Source organism: Aethalodelphis obliquidens, unplaced genomic scaffold (assembly GCF_003676395.1).
Source record: "Aethalodelphis obliquidens isolate GAN/ISIS:26980383/991018 unplaced genomic scaffold, ASM367639v1 scaffold38, whole genome shotgun sequence".
NCBI classification, from domain to species: domain Eukaryota; kingdom Metazoa; phylum Chordata; class Mammalia; order Artiodactyla; family Delphinidae; genus Aethalodelphis; species Aethalodelphis obliquidens.
In genome coordinates this window covers 17,275,506-17,295,973 of record NW_020837982.1, presented here as the reverse complement: position 1 = coordinate 17,295,973, position 20,468 = coordinate 17,275,506, and the positions used below count along the sequence as shown (strand labels likewise).

The following is a 20,468-nucleotide window of genomic DNA, read 5'->3' as shown; positions in this document are numbered from 1 at the left end:
ACGTGTGGTTAGGACTGTTAGGAACGCCTGGTAACCACAAACAGAATAGAAAAGCTAGTTTTCCCCAAATAACAGGGATTGAGGGTGACCATGAGGGGTAGGCAGGCCACAGAGGAATGGGGAGAAACAGTACCAAATCAGCCAAAATGGGGAGAGGAAAGATGGTGAACCAGGAGTTAATACACAGTAAACAAAATGAAGTGGAAACAATAAAGCCAAAGAAACAGCCTCACAATAAGTATTCTTAAGCCAAATTCACCCATGAAAAACAGAGGTAGCAATGTTAGTGTCAGACAAAGTAGAGTGAAGAACAGAAGTGTTGAACAGCACAGAGAGATATATACTGATAAAAACCAGAAGTACGTGACCATCTTTAATCTTTAAGTAACTACGCAGAACAAAAACTGGGAATAGAAGAAGAATTGAATTTAAAAAAAAAAACACATGTTATGCCAGGAGATGTTAATTATGTGTCTTTTCTAATTTGACGGGCCAGGGAAACTAGGTTGCCAACTTGGGATGCCCACAGGGACCAGTTGGGCAGCGTGAATATGTGAATTCCTGGTGTAAAACAGCACAGATGACAGGATTGCACCATGAACTGGAGGATGCATGCCTTGCCTAAGGGCATTGAGATTCATACATTTTAAAGCACTTTGCCAGCTAAAGAAAACATATCTGTACCTTGCAGGCTGCCAGTTTTCAACCTCTGAAACAAATTAAAAAAGCAAAGTAGGGGGCTTCCCTGGTGGCGCAGTGGTTGAGAGTCCGCCTGCCGATGCAGGGGACACGGGTTCATGTCCCGGTCCGGGAAGATCCCACATGCCACAGAGCGGCTGGGCCCGTGAGCCATGGCCGCTGAGCCTGCGCGTCCGGAGCCTGTGCTCTGCAACGGGAGAGGCCACAACAGTGAGAGGCCCACGTACCGCAAAAAAAAAAAAAAAAAAAAGCAAAGTAGGGCTTCCCTGATGGTGCAGTGGTTAAGAACCCGCCTGCCAATGCAGGGCAACGGGTTCGAGCCCTGGCCCGGGAAGATCCCACATGCCGCGGAGCAACTAAGCCCATGCGCCACAACTACTGAGCCTGCGCTCTAGAGCCCGCGAGCCACAACCACTGAGCCCACGTGCCACAACTACTGAAGCCCTCGCACCTAGAGCCCGTGTTCCGCAACAAGAGAATCCATGACAATGAGAAGCCCGCGCACCGCAACGAAGAGTAGCCCCCGCTCGCCGCAACTAGAGAAAGCCCGTGCGCAGCAATGAAGACCTAACGCGGCCAAAAATAAATAACTACGTAAATAAATAAAACAAACAAAACAAAACGAAAAAGCAAAGTATACAGATTATAAATAGCACACTCAGCAAATTTATATGTTCTTCCTCTGGACCTTAGGATTGTTGACAGAAGTTGTGTGCTTTGTCACAGAAAACAAAAAGTAAAATATAAACATTGTGATTGTATTTGCAATATGTCATCTTAATCCAATGAAATTAGTGGTAAAAAAAAAGATAATTATTAAAAAAACTGCTTTGGAATTCAGAGACACTTTTAAAATAATCTCTGCACCAAAAGAAAGTCAAAACAGAAACTACAAATCACCTAGAAATAAACGGAGGGAGGAGAGTTTTGTAGCGAAATTCATGGAATAGAACTAAAGCCATACTCAGAGGAAAATGTATAATCATAGACGCATATACTAGTATATAAGAAAAGAAAGACTGAAAATATATCGGTGAAATATTCAACTTATGAAACAGAAAAAAAATAAAAGAGAGAAATAAGTTAATAATGATAAAAGCTGAAACGAATGAAATAGAAAACATAAAATGGTAAAGAAGATAAATAAGGCCAAAGACTAGTTCTTTGAAAGGCAAATAATGGAAATTATCTCTGATTAAAAAAAAAAAAGGAAAAATATTAAAAATGAGTAAGGATCTATTGTTATAATATGAAAGAAATGAAAAATTGAGCCCACATTTGAAAAACTGAAGGACATGGATGAATTTCCCTCAAAATATAAATTCACAAAACTGTTCCTCGAAAAAATAGAAAACTTGAAGTTATTATCACTAGCGTTTAACATTGTTCTGGTGTTAATGCTATTAAGCAAAAACGTCTCTTGGTTTAAATATTGAAAAGAAAAAACAAATTAGACCTAAGAATAAGGGAATTTGATTGTAAGAACGATAGCTTTTTTTTCTATACTAGCAGGAACTGGTTAACCCTGGAAATTAAAAAAAAAAGAAAATCACGGGTGCCATAAAATATCTAGGATTAATTTTGACTGTTATAGAACATAAGGTGGAAAATATTAAACCTCACCATGGTTCATAAAACAAGACTTGAAATGACACAGAAACTGTACTTCTCAGTTAACATGCCTGGATAGGAGACTAATTTCTCCCCAGAATTATTTCTCAGGAAAAAAGGAAGTTCCTTACATTCAGGCCTCACAAAATGTCACTTTTAACTGAGCATGTCCTTAATTACTTTATTCTGAATAACAAAGTAATATTTGGGGAAGACAGACTAAAATAACCTGACTCTGATTTAATTTTAGAGTTTTAATTATAGAGTTGGTTTAGAAAAAGGGAGGCACATTTAAAACAAACTTAGTACTTACGCCACGAGGTATGATCTCAGAGTTACAAGCCTCATAGGTTGTTGGCGTGAGGCTTTGAAAGATGACATGACAGTACAGTAGGTGGTTAGGTCGTAGAGTTCTGAAATACATATTCCCATGGGAAGAACTGTTTTTTAAAGAATCAACCTGATACCATGCAAATATGTATTTGTGACTTGGTATAAAATTTTCAGTGACAGCATGATACTGTCGCTGGACTCAAAAAGCACAGAATCTCAAACAGCTTCAGCGGTTCTCTTGTAAATTGGAATAGATGGTTTAAAAGTAGCTCTAGGGCTTCCCTGGTGGCGCAGTGGTTGAGAGTCCGCCTGCCGATGTAGGGGACATGGGTTCGTGCCCCGGTCCAGGAAGATCCCACATGCCGCGGAGCGGCTGGGCCCGTGAGCCATGGCGGCTGAGCCTGCGCGTCCGGAGCCTGTGCTCCGCAACGGGAGAGGCCACGACAGTGAGAGGCCCGCGTACCGCAAAAAAAAAAAAGTAGCTCTAGTGGTGATGGAGACTGTGATGTAGGACATAGCTTGTGACAGATCTGGACATTTTCTTGAAATGTGAGTATGGGATCAATATTTCTGAACGAATATATTTTATATAATGTGATTTTAAATATGTACATATAAACAGAAATTTAATGTATTAATATATATTATGTAATACAGTAAGGCATTATATATAATCATAATATATATTAACACATAGAAATATATAATTAAAGTACATATTTTGTAGGGAAATATGGAATACCTATTATATGTTAAATATATAATATATAAATTAAAGATAGGGATTTGACCCCTTTGTCTGCAGCAGTGAAACCTTTCTCAGGTTGGTCAAGAAGCTTGTATTTTGTTTTGTGTTTTTTGCTCTTTGGGAGATGGGTATCACCTTAGATTCAGAGTCACTCTATCTTAGGATTACGTTTACAAGTGGATTACAAGTGACAATCCCCCTCCCCCAAATGATAGAGGTTGACACCAGACCCAAGTTTATTTCTCACGTGAAAGTCTAGGTACGTGGCCCAGGCCGGCATGGGGCTTGATGTTCCGGGCCTGGGCTCCCGGGGACTTCCTGCTCCACCGTGTGAGACCCTGACTTCGTGGTCCCAAACGTGGCATTTGTACTTCAGGCTTAAGGATGGAGGAAAGGGGTGTTAAGGAGACCTTGCAGAAAATGCTTCATCCAGTTGGCCAGAACCTAGTCACCCAGCTACACCCAGCTGCAAAGAGGCTGGAAAATGTCCTCGTTCTGAAACCATGTGCCCAGTGAAAAGTCAAGTTACTGAGGAGGAAAAGGGAAGGAATCCTGGGCTACAGCCAACCTCTGCTTACAGATATGTAACAATCGGGGGAAATATTGCAGGATACCCTGTGTCTGTGATGTCCGCCTAGAAACAAATAAGGAAAAACTAAATGCCAGAGTGGGTGGTGGTCCAGGTCAACTGGCAACAGTATGACAAGCAACTAAATGGCAAAAAGGAAAGAAAAGAAAAAACAAAGATAGTGAACATCAGTGGTGATCAGAGAAGTGGAAGTCAAACACAACCATTTTTCGCCCATCGAAAAGAGTAATAGCTTCCCGGGCTGGTCAGAGACTCGAGAAACAGTTACTCCCCGACGTCCTGGTGGCAGCATGAGTGATTGCAGTCTTTTTGGAAGGCAATCTGGCAGTAGCTGTTGAGATTGAAAATACACGTTTCTATTGACAAAGCAGTTCCGTTTGGGGGATTCTGTCCTCTCGAAATAAAAGCACCAGTACTTAAGCATGCAGTGAAGGTAGAAAAAGTTTGTCAATTGCAGTACTTTTTTTGTAATGGCCCAAATCTGGGAACAGTCTGAATGTTCCTTGGTGGGAACTGGCTGAATAAATTGCAGGACATTATTCTTAGGAAGTATTGTATTATTAAAAAGCAGCGAGATCTATTCCCACTGTCTCGGAAGGTTGTAAATGCAGTGTCTTCTAACGTGATGAAATGGAATTCACAAAGGAGCGTTTGCAGCTTTATGCCGTGTATGCAGATGTCATGATCCCAAACCAAAGACTAAGCCCTTTTGTCTCAACGTGGAAGAGCGCGTTCTTCCCATGTCTCATAGTTCTTATTGATGGCTCGGGAAGGTAGGGGATTTTGATTATTTCAGTTTTGTTATCTCTGTGTGGCTTCACTCCTTGGCATGTAGTGAAGACTTGTCCAGCTTGTCCAGGAAAGTGCAGACCACAGAGAGTCCAGGAAAGTGCAGACCACAGAGAGTCGTGTGCTTAGCAGAGTGGACTTTACAGGTGTCTTCACTGTGCCTTGGGGACTAGCAGATCGCCAGTAGCATGGACGTTGGCTTCATGTCTGGACGGCTCAGTGAGCGGTTGCTGGTTTTATGAGATGCAGCTCTGTCTTGTCCACCTGTGGAGGTGCTCCGACCACTAGATATGACAGAAGTGATGCTGTGTGACTACCGGGGCTGGCCGGGTTACGACAGGCCCGGCAGCTGCCCTTGTTTGCAGAAACAGGGACGCTAGGAGCCCTGAGCTCACCTTGCTGGGAGCTCCCACCTGCCGGCCGTGCGGGCAAGCCAGCCCAACCCCTCCCACATTTCCTGACCTGCAGAACCATGAGCGAAATAAAATGGTTGTTTAAAGCGTTGAGGTTATGGGGAAACTAGTCCTGAAACAGCAGTAACTGAGACATGCAGGGTTGGTAGACAGCAGCGTGACTGTGACGATGTTCATACACTCAGGGTAGAGGAGCCTTCACGGGGCTGATCCCAGCTGCGTGTTGCACGCAAATAAACCGTGCCATAAACAAGAAAGGTTTGCCTGGTTATAATAAGTACTCTTAAAATTTGGTATCCCACTTGGCCTTTTTACATATAATGTTTTATTTTTAAGTATTACATGTATGTATTAGATATTGTAATTGTATATATGTTATATATATATTGTATATATATGCATTACATACACTAAAAGTATGGCAAACAGTATACGTTTAAAAAAATTTTTATTGAAGTATAGTTGATTTACGATGTTGTACTAATTTCTGCTGTACAGCATATTGACTTATATAAATATATATATATATTCTTTTTCATTATGGCTTATCCCAGGATATTGAATATAGTTCTCTGTGCTCTACAGTAGGACCTTGTTGTCTCTCCATCCTATATATAATAGTTTGCCTCTGCTAATCCCAAATTCCCAATCCATCCCTCCCCCACGCCCCTCTTGGCAACCACAAGTTTGTTCTCTCTGTCTGAGTCTGTTTTGTAGATAAGTTCATTTGTGTCATATTTTAGATTCCACATATAAGTGATGTCATATGGTATTTGCCTTTCTCTTTCTGATTTACTTCGCTTAGTATGATAATCTCTACTTGCCTCCATGTTGCTGCAAGTGGCATTATTTCATTCTCTTTTATGGCTGAGTAATATTCCAGTGTGTGTGTGTGTGTATTATACATATATATATATATATATATACCCACACACCACATCTTTATCCATTCATCTGTCGATTGATTTTTAATTGTTGCCTAATATCCCGTGCTGGGGTCTGAAGCCTTATTTGTTTCTTCGTTTTGAGCTGGAGTACTATGCCATTTTCTCTATGCTGTATTCCCATACTGGCGTACTATACCAGGAAACCGACTCAGCTTTGCTCAGACCACGTTGTGAACACTTCCTGAAACTTTGATGTTTGTTTCCAGCATCTACTTCCCTCTTCTTTCTCCTTGGCTAATTCACCATTTCTCCACTTTTAGTAGGTCAGCCGATCCCTTGACGTCAGTGAGACGAGGATGGTCCAGTCAGACTGAGATGTGAGGAGACATTGTCGGGGCTTCTGGGAGAGATTTAGCACCCTTCACTGGGTTTGGGGGTGTGCAGATAGATATGAGGCCTCGAGCTGCCAGGGGCATCCTGGGGCCCTGAGGCAGAGCAGCTTACTGATGAAGGGCACCTGTCCGGGAAGGGATGGAGGGAAATGGGCCCTGAGGACATCTTCCTGCGGAGCTGGACCTGACATTGGGCCGCTCCTGGACTTACAGTTCTGTGAGCCCAAAACCTCTCTTTTTATTACTGCAAGCTTGACTTGGATTTTCTGTTGCAAAAACTCCTAGTGACCACATCCACAGCATTTTTGAGATGCTGGGTGACATTTCGGAGGGACCTTGCTAAATCAGGGGATCTCCAGGCAGTTCATCCGGTGACTGGCCCCGGGTCCTGGGAGGCCTGGCGGGAAGGGTTAGGAATGTCCTGTCTCGAGAATAGAAGACCAGGGGGATGAAAGCTGCCCTCAGATGTTCAGATGTCACGTGGAAAAGGCAGTCCATTTGTTGTTTGTGGTTCCAGATGGTTTCGGAACTGGAACCCACATGTGCCATGTTAACGAAGACACCGTCCAGCCGAGTATAAAGAAGGAAGGTCCGACTATTTGAGCTGCTCAGCAGTGGAAGCAGCTAATGCTGGGCCCAACGTGAGAGTTCAGAACAGCAGCAGAAGTTGGGTGCTGTCGATAACTGCTTTTCGTGGAAGATGAGGCTACATGATTTCTCTTTTTCTTCCAGTTCTGAAATAACAGGATTTTGAGCCTCCTTAGGTCTCAGAAGATGTACTTATTATGTGACCCTCAGGCAAATTGTGAGGCCTCTCAGGCTCTCGTTTTCCTTTTCCATAAGATGAAGATGACAGCACGTTGCCAGCTGACTTTTGTGAGCCTCATAATGTGTATGAAAATGCTGTGAAAACCAAGGCCCTCCACACATGGCAAAAGCTGTTATCACTGCCTACATTGTGAACTCCAGTTTAAAGAATGTGGACAGTTCCTTAAAGTTCTTTGTTTGTTTTGACCTATGGGTGGTTAAAAAAAAAGAGAGAGAGAAAAAGAAAAGTGATACTAATCAGATAAATAGGATTCAGCTTGCCCAGTCCACCTAATTGTCTTGTTTCTCCAAGCGCAAATTCAGGTGAATTTCATATCTTTTAATGGTGGAACTCGGAAGTTTCTTGGGGGTCGCTGTGAGATACAGCCAAGTGTCTCATCTTAAGGAGCCAGAGCTAAATCATGATCCGAGATAGGTCGCTCCCCCCTGCATCAAGCCTCGCAAGGTCCATCTTTTCTGTCTGACCTGAAGGAAGGCTGTGCATGGAGAGGCAGGTCTTTTCATTCACTAGAGCCCCTCCGCCCCCAGATCCCCCTCATTCTTCGCGTTTGCTGCCTGGAGACCCTGGGGATGCTGGGAGATTCCTGCGTGCAGATGCTGAGCTCTAGGGTTAGGCAATGAGGATGGTATGTGAGGAGGCTCACGTGGCCTGCAGGGCGAAGTCCGGGCCACTTTGGTTTCAAGGGAAACTAGCTGTCCCCGTGCCTCTCGGCCGGCACGTTGGGAGCTGCCCGTCCAGCTCCCGTTTGCATTTCGGCTCTTCCTGGTGATGACATATCGAGCGGCTGTTCGGGCTGCGTGCAAGAAGCTCTTCTGCAAACACTGCCGCTTTGTCTCCTGCCCCATCTCGCCTTGAACCCGGCACAGAGCGGCCACTGTGTCCTCCCCAGGCCAGAGCCCCTCCTGAGTGTTAGGGGTCTTTTGTTCAGAAGCTCCCCGGTTCTGGAGCACTGTACGTCGTGGCTGCGGTCCAGCGTGAGTGTTTGGGAAGGAGAAGAATGCAGATTTCCGGGTGTTTTGAAACCTCACCCAAGTCGCTGACGAAATGGAGCGTGAGTGAAGTTAATTCTGCGTTCTGGAGAAAGAAAAGTGAGGTGAAGACGAGACAGCCCATTTGTCCTGTTTCAAAAACCAGCTCCGAATGTGGACCCCACTGCTTGCCTTCAGTGAAGGAAGCCAGATGAGCACGTCATTTGGTTCATTTGTGTGCGTGTAGAACTCTTTTGTGTGTTTTCCTCTGTTTGGTTTGCAGAGGGAGTTTCTGTGAACTTTAATATGAGGTATGTGTGAATTTCTGGAAATCGCTCAACTGAGATTCTCCGGAAGGCAGTCCAGCTATGGAAAGGCTTAACTGCCACAGGCGAGGTGCGGCCCGGAGGCGTGATAAGAGACTCCTCAGGGCAGTGTTGCTGCCTCAAGCTGTCCTCCTTTATCTCGTTTGTTCTAAGTCCAAAGGATCAGCGCTGCCTATAAAACCAACTGCTGATTACCTGCTTCCACCCTGCATCCACAGACGCTTACATTTCCTTTTCTTAAGTCTTATTAACAGAGTGACAGATGCACAGGTTAAAAAAATGAAATAGGGCAAGACCCTTATTATGAAAATCCAGGCCACTGCTGCCTTTCACCTTCTTCTTTTGTGTCCCGCTTCTGAAAGGTAACCATTTCATCATCTTATGCTGCTTAGTTTTTTTTTAGTAGACTTTTAGAGCAGTTTTAGGTTCACAGCAAAACTGAGCAGAAAGTACAGAGATTTCCCATATGCCCCCTGCTCCCACCCACACACGGCCTCGCCCACCAGCAGCGTCCCGCACCAGAGAGGTGGGCCTGTTAACAGTCGATGGGCCTACATGTCATCATCACCCAGAGTCGTAGTTTGCACCAGGGCTCATTCTTGGTGTTTGTACATTATATGGGTTTAGACAAATGTATAACGACACATATCCATCATCTAAGTATTTTACGGAAGAGCTTCACCGCCCATAAAATACTTCACACTTTGTCTGTTCATCCCCGCCCCCCTTAAAAGCCTGGCAATCACTGATCTCTTTTCCTGTCTCCATAGTTTTGCCTTTTCCAGAATGTCATGTTGTTGGAATCGTACAGAATGTAGCCTTTTTTCAAATTGGCTTCTTTCACTTAGTCATATGCATTGAAGGTTCTTCTGTGTCTTTTCATGGCTTGATAGCTCATTTCTTTTTAGCACTGATTAATACTCCATTGGCTGACGTACCACAGTTTATCCATTCCGCCACCGAAGGACATCTTGGTTGCTTCCAAGTTTTGGCAACTGTGATGAAAGCTGCTATCGATACCCATGTGCAGGTTTTTGTGCGGACATAAATGTTCAGCTCATTTGGGTAAATACCAAGGAGTGCAGTTGCTGGATTGCACAGCAAGAGTATATTTGGTTTTGTAAGAAACCACCACTCTGTCTTCCCGAGTGGCTGTACCACTTTGCGTGCCCACCAGCAAGGTATGCGTGCCTGTTGGTCCACATCTTCACCAGCATTTGGTGTCAGTGTTTGGGGTTTTAGCCATTCTAATAGGTGTGCAGTGGTATCTCACTGTTGTTTTAATTTGCAATTCCCTAATGACATACGACACTGAGCATCTTTTCATATGCTTACTTGCCATCTGTATATCTTGCTTGGTGTCTGTTCACATATTTTGCCCACTAATTAGATCGTTCATTTTCCTATTGTTGAGTTCTCTGTGTATTTTGGATAACAGTTCTTGATCAGATACGTCTTTGGCAAATTTTTTCACCCCGTCTGTGGCTTGTCTAATCATTCTCTTGACATTGCTTTTTTTTTTTTTTTTTTGCGGTACGCAGGCCTCTCACTGTTGTGGCCTCTCCCGTTGCGGAGCACGGGCTCCGGATGCGCAGGCTCAGCGGCCATGGCTCACGGGCCCAGCCGCTCCACGGCATGTGGGATCCTCCCGGACCGGGGCACGAACCCGTGTCCCCCGCATCGGCAGGCGGACGGACTCTCAACCACTGCGCCCCCAGGGAAGCCCCGACATTGCTATATTTTAATTTTTCAAGTTTAGACGTTTTGTGGATTCCTGCTGTGATAGATGAGGATTTAACTCATAACATTTCACCTCCTCCCAGTGTCATAATATCACTATTTTTAGCTCCTTTCGTGGTTACCTCTTTTATTTTAATAATGTATTTCATCTTTTTTTCTTGTTTTGTCAACTGTATTTAGTATCTTGGCCTCTCCATTTGTAAGATGAGGATGGATATTATTGTCTCTACCCCTCTCTGCCAGCTCTCTCCACCTTGTCTTCTACCTCCCAATTTCTTTCATCTGTACTTTTAACTTTTTTTGCTAACAAGGATGGTACTATTCAAATGTTCTATAAAATAGTCTTTCCTACTTTGGGTCTTTCCTACTTGGTGTCAATTTAAGTAGTAGTAATGTTTTTATGACTACATAGGTAGTCTTCCTTGCAGAGTGAAGTCTTGTGCTATGATTTTGTTACCTTTCTTATGTGGCTTCTTGTTTTTATGAGGTTTCTGTTTTCTTCACCATGTTTATTATACCCTCATCCCCCCCCCCCCCCCCCCCCTCACCCCCCGTACTCATCATCCGATGAGGTGTTCCGTTAAAGAAATTCCCTTCTTAGGCACTTTGTCCTCTCACCCAGCTTGGGCTTGTTCTCCAGACTTGCTCCATGGTTACCATCTTGGACTTCCCTTGAACGCTTTCCTGATAGGGCCATGCTTCCTGGATCACTCCTCCTCCTCTCTGTGGTTTGTTTCCTTGTTTTCCTGGAGCACGTCCTCAAATGACTTCCTCAGAAAGGGTGTTCACAATTTAATTTTCTGAGACTTTGCGTGTTTTGAAACGTGTTTTCCACCTCTCTGATTGATTTATAGTTAGATTGGGTATAGAATTCTAGGTTGAAAATCATTTTCCCACAGAACTCTGAAGGCGTTTACTTTGTTGCCTTCTAGCATTCAGTATTGCCTGTACATGGTGATGGCCAGTCTCATTCTCAGTTCACACCCCTTCCCTAAACTTTCAGGCATTCTTGGTATTTTGAAACTTTAAAAAATATTTATCTATCTCCATATAGATCTTTTTGCCTGACACGAATTCTGGAGACTCAGCATTCTTCAACTTTGGGGGATTGTGTGTCCGTTCTTTGATTATTTCCTCCACTCCGTTCCCACGGATCTATAGTTCTGGAACTCCTGTTAATTGATTATTTGGTTGCCTGGATCGGCCCTCTGTGTTTCTCTTTTCTGTTTCATCTTGTATCGATTCTCTTGTGCACATTGCGAGAGCTTCTTGACTTTGCATTCCATTCCTTCCATTGAATCTTTTAATTTGAAAAACATATTTAGATATTCTGAGAGCTTCTTCTTGTTTCATCTCTGTTCCTTTTCCATAGCGTCCTGGCCTTGTTTTAGTGGATGTGTGTCACCTTGAATCTCAATGGCAAGACTTTCCCTGAGCGCCTTCTGCCAGTTAGCCTTCTACCTCACCCTCCCTGCACTCCAGGGCCTTTGCCCATTCTGTTCACACTTTCCTAGCCTTCCTTTCTCCCTTTTATCTAGCTTGAGGTATTTTTGTGGTAATTCAATTATGCTTATGAAGTTGTTTGATATTCAGATGTTGCTCAGAGGAGAGGACCCTATGAGAGAAGGGATGTAGAAGTCATCAGTATGTAGGTGATATTTAAAATCATGGCACTGAGTAGAAGCACCAAGAAAATATTTGTAATAAGAGAAGGGAAAAGGCCCAGGACTGAGATCTGAGGAATTCTGGCATGCAGAGAGTGGGGCGGGGGAGGAACCAGACAGGGGGTGGCTGCTGAGGTCAGAGAGAGTAGGTCAGCGTGTGACATCGGAGGCATGTGTCAAAAAGGGAGGTATTGTTCCCGCCCTGCTGAGCGGATTGGAAACGCCCATTGCAGTGGAGGTCACTGATGAACTGGCATTTGGTTGAGTAATGGGAGTGGGCAGAGGAGGGGATATAGGGGGAGACGTGAAGACCACCAGTAAACACAGCTTGGGGCAGGATTCTGCTGGGAGGGGGAGGGGCAGATCAGAGATGAGCTGGAAGAAGATGTGGATTCGGATATATTTTTTTTTATTCTTTTAAAAAATTTTTAATTTTATTGTATAGTTGATTTACAGTGGTGCGTTAGTTTCAGGCATACAACAAAGTGATTTGGTTATACATATATAATTATCTGTTCTTTTTCAGATTCTTTTCCATTATAGGTTATTACAGGATATTGAGTATAGTTCCCTGTGCTGTACAGTAGGTCCTTGTTATTTACCTGTTTTTTTTTCCTTTTTTTTTTTTTTGCGGTACGTGGGCCTCTCACTGTTGTGGCCTCTCCCATTGCGGAGCACAGGCTCCGGACGCGCAGGCTCAGCGGCCATAGCTCACGGGCCCAGCCGCTCTGCGGCATGTGAGATCTTCCCGGACCGGGGCACAAACCCGTGTCCCCTGCATCGGCAGGCGGACCTTCAACCACTGCGCCACCAGGGAAGCCCTTTTTTTCTTTTTTAATACATTTATTTATTTATTTTTGGCTGCATTGGGTCTTCGTTGCTGCGTGTGGGCTTTCTCTAGTTGCAGTGAGCGGGGGCTACTCTTCATTGCAGTGCACGGGCTTCTCATTGCGGTGGCTTCTCTTGTTGCAGAGCATGGGCTCTAGGCGCGTGGGCTTCAGTAGTTGTGGCACACGGGCTCAGCAGCTGTGCACACGGGCTCTAGAGCGCTGGCTGAGTAGTTGTGGCGCACAGGCTTAGTAGCTCCGCGGCATGTGGGATCTTCCTGGACCAGGGCTCGAACCCGTGTTCCCTACATTGGCAGGCGGATTCTTAACCACTGCGCCACCAGGGAAGTCCCTGTTTATCTGTTTTATATACAGTGGTGTGTATCTGTTAATCCCAAACTCCTAATTTATCCCTCTCTCCCCTTTTCCCCCTGCTAACCATAAGTTTGTTTTCTACGTCTATGAGTCTGTTTCTGTTTTGTAAAGAAGTTCATTTGTATCGTTTTTAAAAGATTCCACATATAAGGGATATCGTATGATATTTCTCTTTCTCTGTCTGGCTTACTTCACTTAGTATGATAATCTCTAGGTCTATCTGTGTTGTTTCAAATAGCATTATTTCATTCTTTTTTATGACTGAGTAGTATTCCATTGTGTGTGTGTGTGTGTGTGTGTGTGTGTGTGTGTATCTCACATTTTCTTTATCCATTCATTCGTCACTGGACACTTAGGTTGTTTCCATGTCTTGGCTGTTGTAAATAGTGCTGCTGTGAACATAGGGGTGCATGTATCTTTTAAATTAAAGAGAATTCAGTGTGTTTAAATGCCAGTCTGAAGTATCCAGTGGAAAGAGAATGATACCACAAGTCACATGTGTATTGGGGACACTGGCTAGGGCTCAGTGGGGGTGGTGGAGAGCAGAAACACCCAAATAGTGAGTATGGTTGTCTGTGTGCTTAGAGATTATGCATGACCTTGGAGTGACCTTGAAGCCACGGGGAAGAGGTTTGACGTTGATGCAGCAGACGAGAGGAAATACCTACAGATTCTGAAACAGAAAAATGAGAGTTTTTTAAGGGTTACTGATCCAGAACATCTCAGAGGTGGGAGAGGCTGGAATCAGGAAGCCCTGTGAGAACGTTTCAGAAATTTCAACGGAACATCCCAAGGACCTGGCCTAGATTCAATACTGAAGGGAAAGGAGAAATATGGAGACTTTTCCAAAACCAGTTAATACGTTTGAGTGACCGACTGGTTGCTTACAAAAAGAAAGGGGGAGGGAAGTTTTAAATATGTTTTCAAGGTTCCTTGAACGGGAGAACCTGAAAAACATTTGGTGCCAGTGTCAAACGTGAATAAAAAGAGTGAAGATTCTCAAAAGTGAGCCGCCGGCCAAGAGCGGAGAGGGACAAGGAGCCCAGGGAAATTAGATTTGACGGTGAAGAAATTATTGGACCTTTCCGAGAAAAAGGTTATGAAGACTTAACAGTAGGGGCTTCCCTGGTGGGGCAGTGGTTGAGAATCCGCCTGCCAATGCAGGGAACACGGGTTTGAGCCCTGGTCCGGGAAGATCCCACGTGCCGCGGAGCAACTAGGCCTGTGAGCCACAACTACTGAGCCTGTGCGTCTGGAGCCTGTGCTCCGCAACAAGAGAGGCCGCGATAGTGAGAGGCCCGCGCACCGCGATGAAGAGTGGCCCCCGCTTGCCACAATTAGAGAAAGCCCTCGCACAGAAACGAAGACCCAACACAGCCAAAAATAAATAAATTAATTAAAAAAACAAAAAAGTACCAATGCCACCGTGGATGTGAGGATTAAATTAGTCAGTGCTTTAAAAAAAAAAACAAACTTAACAGTAAAGACTAACCTAGTAGCTTAGATTTTTAGACACAGAACGAGTGAGTCCCCTTGTGTTTAGGAGGCAGGGCAACAGGCGTGTGACGATGTGAACCACGTGTATCTCCTGTAGAGCAGGTGCCGAAACCAAAGGTTAATGGCTTACTTCAGAATGCCGCCGTTTCCCTCACCCGTGCGCGTTAGGACAGCCCCAGCAGCATGTTCTCTAGGTAAGATGCGGAAGTCAGAAAGGGACTGAAAATATTTTATCTTCAGCTCCTGAGAATCACTTCTGAAAACCTGGTCCATGATTGAAATGATCGCGCTATTGTTACTCACAACGTGCTTTTTGTTCTGTGGAAAGATTAATTTTTCCCACCCCCTTCTCTCTCTGTGTGTTGGCATGATAGGATTTTTCCCTCCTCTTTTTCTCTTTATTGCATAAATGTAACTATAAAAAGAAACAGGAAAATTACTCACAGTCCGGCCAGCTTAACACTCTCCTGTTGTGTTCTCTCTTCCTTTCCCGTGTGTGTCTCTGTGATACGTAGTTGGGTGCACCTGTGATCAACCACAGTACAATACAGTTTTTCATTTGGCATTGTGAAACGTGACACGTCACACGCGGCTTAAAGAAATGATCACATTAGGTGGAGCCTGCTTTTACTTTAACTTCTTGCAGTTGGACCACCAGCCTCGGTTAGGGGTAAGCCGCGCTCTGGTGTGAGGAGGGGAAGAAGACGAAAGATTCAGGGCGCCAGCTGAGCCGGGCCCTGTCCATGGACCCAGGCTTCCTGCCACCTTTGCTGTCGCCCTGCCCCGCTGTCTTGTGCGAGGGAGCGTGCCCAGGATGGATGGCTCCGTGGTGAGCCTTCTGAACTCAGTACTTGAAGGAGAACTGAGAAGAGGAACCCTTCTGGTGGATGACATCATAAGCTGGGGGACCGCCCCCCTGCCAGTGACAGTGCCGGGGTGTCTGAGCACAGGTGGGGGAGCGACACCCACCTTAGTTTGGTCTGATGATGAATTTTAGCAACCCTCTCAACTTAACCTCGGCTCGTTACAGTTTCTGAAAAGATGTGTCCAGAGATGGGAAGAGGCTTTCAGAAGATCAGGGGGCAAATTATACTGATCTTCCGGGGATGAAGTGGCAAGAACGGAAAAAGGAGCAGATGTGGTACAAGTATAGCTGGACTGTGTGCTTCATAATCTACAACTGGATGCATTTCATAATGTCCTTTGGTTTGATGTAAGCAAATTCCTAGTGGTTTAGATAAGGCATAAGTAACACCAAGTGGCGAACAGACCAAGATTTGTTGGCAAAAGGAAGGACTGAAGCTGTAGCTGAGAATGATGCCTGGGTTGGTCTACGGTCCTCTGTCATTCTTCCCAAACCAACAAATAGCTGAAAAGGAGGCTTACTTTTAGTGGTGTTATTAGGAATGGAAAACGCCTCTATGCCAGTCAGTCCTGGACTCTCAGCTTTGCCTGTTCTGACTGTAATTATGTTGAAACTTCAGCTACCCTCCAGTTTTCATTATGGTCCTTGCCAAGATTACTTCACTCCAGAGGGCTGGTGTTACTAAAATGTTTTATCGCTTAGTGGTTTTAATCTTCATTTTACAAGAATAATTAAATGCATCTTTTCTTCATCACTGTTTAGCGTGATGGCAAGTGAGGCGTCTGGACACCTACATGCATTACATGTGTATTATCGTGCTCTTAGCTTTCTGGTAGCTTAATTTGGAAAAGTTAACTTAAAAACCATAACTTTCCAGTGTATGAATATGACAGTTTAGCCTTTATTATGTCAAAGTTTTCAAAGCACTCAGCCGTCAGACACTTAGCAGAGGACGCCACCCGCCTCCACTTCATCCCCTCGGATTCTGGGATGCTGGGAGATGCAGCTGCTCATGTCTCAGTAGCTGTCTTGGCAGTGGGTTCAGAGCTGTTTCACCACAGTGGTTTCTGCTTCTGCCTCAGAAGACGGAGGCCTCTGCCAGCCTGTGGGCGCGTCCCTGCTCCCAACCCTCCCTACACAGCAGAGGCCTCCAACCCACGGTGCAAATGTATAAGTTGCTGCGATCGGCTGTGATTCATCAAATGTCTTTTGAGTTTGTAAAAGAGGTCCAGATTTTTCATTTTATACTTTAACCTCCAAGGGGGTTTTATTTCTAGAGCATTTAGGAGATCGATGTCTGGGTTTTCACCCCTAGAATTTTTTTTGACATCGTCTAGAGTAAATAGTATAAGTGAAAATTAAAAATGTAGTATAGATGAAGACTGAAAAATAACGATGGTGGTATAAGGGAAAATAACAAATAGTTCCATACCTTACATTTCCCATTATAAGTATTCTAAATCCTGAATCATTTCCATGTTATATAAATCTGTTTGGCATTGAAAACCATACCATAGATGAACATACTGGGCCCTTATCCTGTTGGTTCTTGTTTCTATATGAATATAAATGCACACAGCATTCACACTTAGGTTAAAAATAATAGGTCATTGAATCAGATCCGTGTCTCCTTAGTATTATTTGGGTCTTATGATTTCTTCATTGAACATGTGCTCAGTCAAAATATGTTAATGATAGGGCTTCCCTGGTGGCGCAGTGGTTGAGAGTCCGCCTGCCGATGCAGGGGACACGGGTTCGTGCCCCGGTCCGGGAAGATCCAACAAGCCGTGGAGCGGCTGGGCCTGTGAGCCATGGCCGCTGAGCCTGCACGTCCGGAGCCTGTGCTCCGCAACGGGAGAGGCCACAACAGTGAGAGGCCCGCGTACCGCAAAAAAAAAAAAAAAAAAAATGTTAATGATAAAAATTTTTTGAGTGTTTATTTAGGAATTCACAACAATCCTGTATTTTGTTTAGTTGCCAGGACTCTCAGTTCAGATGTGTTCTGTTGCAAGTTACAGAAAACCCAGTTCAGGGTGACTTATGAAGGGTGACTGTTGGCTTGTGTAATTGGAAGGCTAGGGGTAGGGCCAGCCTCAGGGTGACTGGTGCACAGCTCCACAGTCCACTAAGAGCTCGGTTTCCTTCTTTCTACCCTGCATCCTCACCTTCCTCTTGTGATGGTGGTTGCCAGCCATCGCCAGACTTAACACGATTGCTCACCCGTGTCCAGTATGTTTTAGAAACTCGCCCAGGAAACCTCTCCTTGTGTCTCATGGACCTTGACTGGGGGGCTTGTGCCGTGCCTTGAACCAGCAGCCATGGCTGGGGATGGGGTTATGCTGAGTAGCTCAGCTTGTAATCAGCTCCCCGCTGAAGTACAGGTACAGAAACCCCAGTCAGAGCCGGGTAGTTACTTAGGGGAGGGGGATGGAGGGAGGCAACAGCCGCCCTGCTCACCGTGCCCTGTAGTTGGAGTTGTTTATACAAGCGCTCGCTGGGTTTCACTGGTTTCTCCTTCTCTCTTCAGGGGCTGTGGCAGCAGCCAAGCGGACAGGCATTCCCACCCCTCGAGAACTCGCGGTAGCTGTCTCGAGAGAGAGAACGCTGCCACGCGGTCCCTCCAACTCCAGGAAAGCGGTATCCAGCCCCACCTCTTCCAGCACGCCCACCCCCACCAAGCACGTGCGGGCCACTCCCACGAGACCCAGGCCGGAGCACGAAGATGCAGAGAAGGCCGCGCTCGAGTCCCAGGTTCGGGAACTCTTGGCAGAAGCCAAAGAGAAAGATGGTGAAATTAACAGGCTCCGAAGTGAACTCAAGAAATGGATGGAGAAGTGGACTCAGAACACCGAAGGGGCTGACGCTTTGGACCCAAGTGTGGACGGAGCGTCAGTCTTGCCGGGTGACTCGGAGCCTTTGATCAGAGCCCTCGAGGAGAAGAACAGGAACTTCCAGAAAGAGCTCGCTGAGCTTGAGGATGAAAACCGGGCCTTGAAGGAGAAACTGACTTATTTTGAGCATTCCCCAAATTCAGAGGGGGGAGCGAGTCACACGGGGGACAGCAGCTGCCGGACGTCGGTAACTCAGGAGTCCAGCTTCGGGAGCCCGATGGGAAATGAGTTGTCGGGTGAAATGGACGTGTGTAAAAAAGGCCCACACGAAGGTGTGTTGCGGACGTCGGGCTCTTCGAGCAGCGATGTCACCAAGGCTTCCTTGTCCCCGGACGCCTCCGACTTCGAGCACATCCCAGCAGACGCCCCTCCGGGGCCCCTGTCCCCCGCCGGGAGCCTCGTCAAGAGCTCCAGGTGCTTGGCGGCTGGCAGCTCCCCGCACACCGCGAGCGAGCTGTCCCTGGCGTCCCTGACGGAGAAGATCCACAGGATGGAAGAAAACCACCACAGCACTGCCGAGGAGCTGCAGGCCACGTTGCAGGAGCTGTCGGACCAGCAGCAGATGGTGCAGGAATTGACGGCTGAAAACGAGAAGCTGACGGACGAGAAGACGCTCCTGGAAGCGTCCTTTCATCAGCATCGGGAGAGGGCGGAGCAGCTGAGTCAGGAGAACGAGAAGCTGATGACCCTCCTGCAGGAGCGAGTCAAGAGTGGGGAGCTCAGCACCCAGGAAGGAAAAATCCTGGAGCTGGAGCAGAATTGCACGGAGATCCTGGAGCAGGGCCGCTTCGAGCGGGAGAAGCTGCTCAACATGCAGCAGCAGCTGACCTGCCGTCTGAGGAAGGGCGGGGAGGACCGGGGGGCTCTGGAGACGGTCCGGCTCCTGGAGGAGGAGAACGGGGAACGGACCACCTTCCTGGAGCCGGAACGGCGCGACAGCGGGACCATGGCCGAGACCCTGGAGGAGTGTCGGGTTCCCTTGGAAGGACTCAAGGTGGAGAACGGGTCTCTGAAGGCGCACCTGGAGAATGAGAAGCCGAAAGCCGTAGAGACCAGCCCCCCGGGGCACACGGCCGAGGGCTGTGAGGTTCAGGAAATGTTGACGGTGGCCCGAGCCGAGAAGGACCAGCTGGAACAGTCCTGCGCGGAGCTCAGACAGGAACTGCTGAAGGCACGTGGTGAGGTTAAGCGTGTCTCAAGCCTGCTGTCCAAGGTAAGGGGCGTTCTCTCTGCCAGTGTTTGCTCATCCTTGAAAGCGCAGCCCTCCTCGGCCTTTAGAGGCACACGGCACAGAGAATCAGGCCCTCGATTTCATTCATAATCCAGCATTCTAGCCTGAAGATCTGTCAGAGTCTAGACAGACTGGGGATGCAGAAACGAGACACCCCAGTTTCTGGCTGCAGCAGTTGAATGTGTAGTGGGGATATAGTGAGTCTGATGCAGGGATAAAGATGATGTGGGATTAAAGAGCATCGCAGAGGACAGCCCGGAGTCCAGTGCCCAGAGGAACACCTAGAAAAACGTGGATAAAGGAGGTAGTAGTGCCGGAGGACTTGCTGGAAGAGGTGGCAGTAAGCTGAGTCTTGAAGGAATGAGTGAGAGGCTTCCAGGTCTCTCAGATACCATGCTTTGGGCACCTAGGAACAGAAAATTAAAACCACCCCAAGTTTCCCCACCAAGTAATGCTATAACCACTATTTTGGTGTTTTCTTCCAGATGTGTGTGTGTGTGTGTGTGTGTGTGTCACACAAGTTAAAACAAATTTTTTTTAGAGTCATCCTGTGTATATTAAGTTTTTAAAAATCTGATGTTTCCTGAGCGTGTTATTAACTATTAACTATTAGTTAATCATTAACTCTTCATTAACTATTAACTATTTAATAGTTAATAACTATTAACTATTATCATTAACTATTCTTTGAAACATGATGTTGAAGGCCAGATAGTACTCTGTTCTATAAATATTTCCTAAGTACTTTGCTAGTCACCTGTTGTTGAACATTTTTGTTCTTTTCCAGTCTTTCA

General features: G+C 45.9%; 1 protein-coding gene across 3 annotated transcripts in view; it reads left to right on the top strand.

The window, feature by feature from the left end:
* SPECC1 (sperm antigen with calponin homology and coiled-coil domains 1) overlaps positions 1–20,468 on the top strand; it is a 271,479-nt gene that overhangs the window by 132,505 nt on the left and 118,506 nt on the right. For all 3 annotated transcript variants that reach the window (XR_003438067.1, XM_027131125.1, XM_027131126.1), the window contains one exon: positions 18,080–19,656. Coding sequence is in view for 2 of the 3 variants with exons in the window: in XM_027131125.1 (XP_026986926.1) it covers positions 18,080–19,656 (1,577 nt within the window). In the remaining variant the exon portion in view is untranslated. The remainder of the gene's footprint in view (positions 1–18,079; positions 19,657–20,468) is intronic.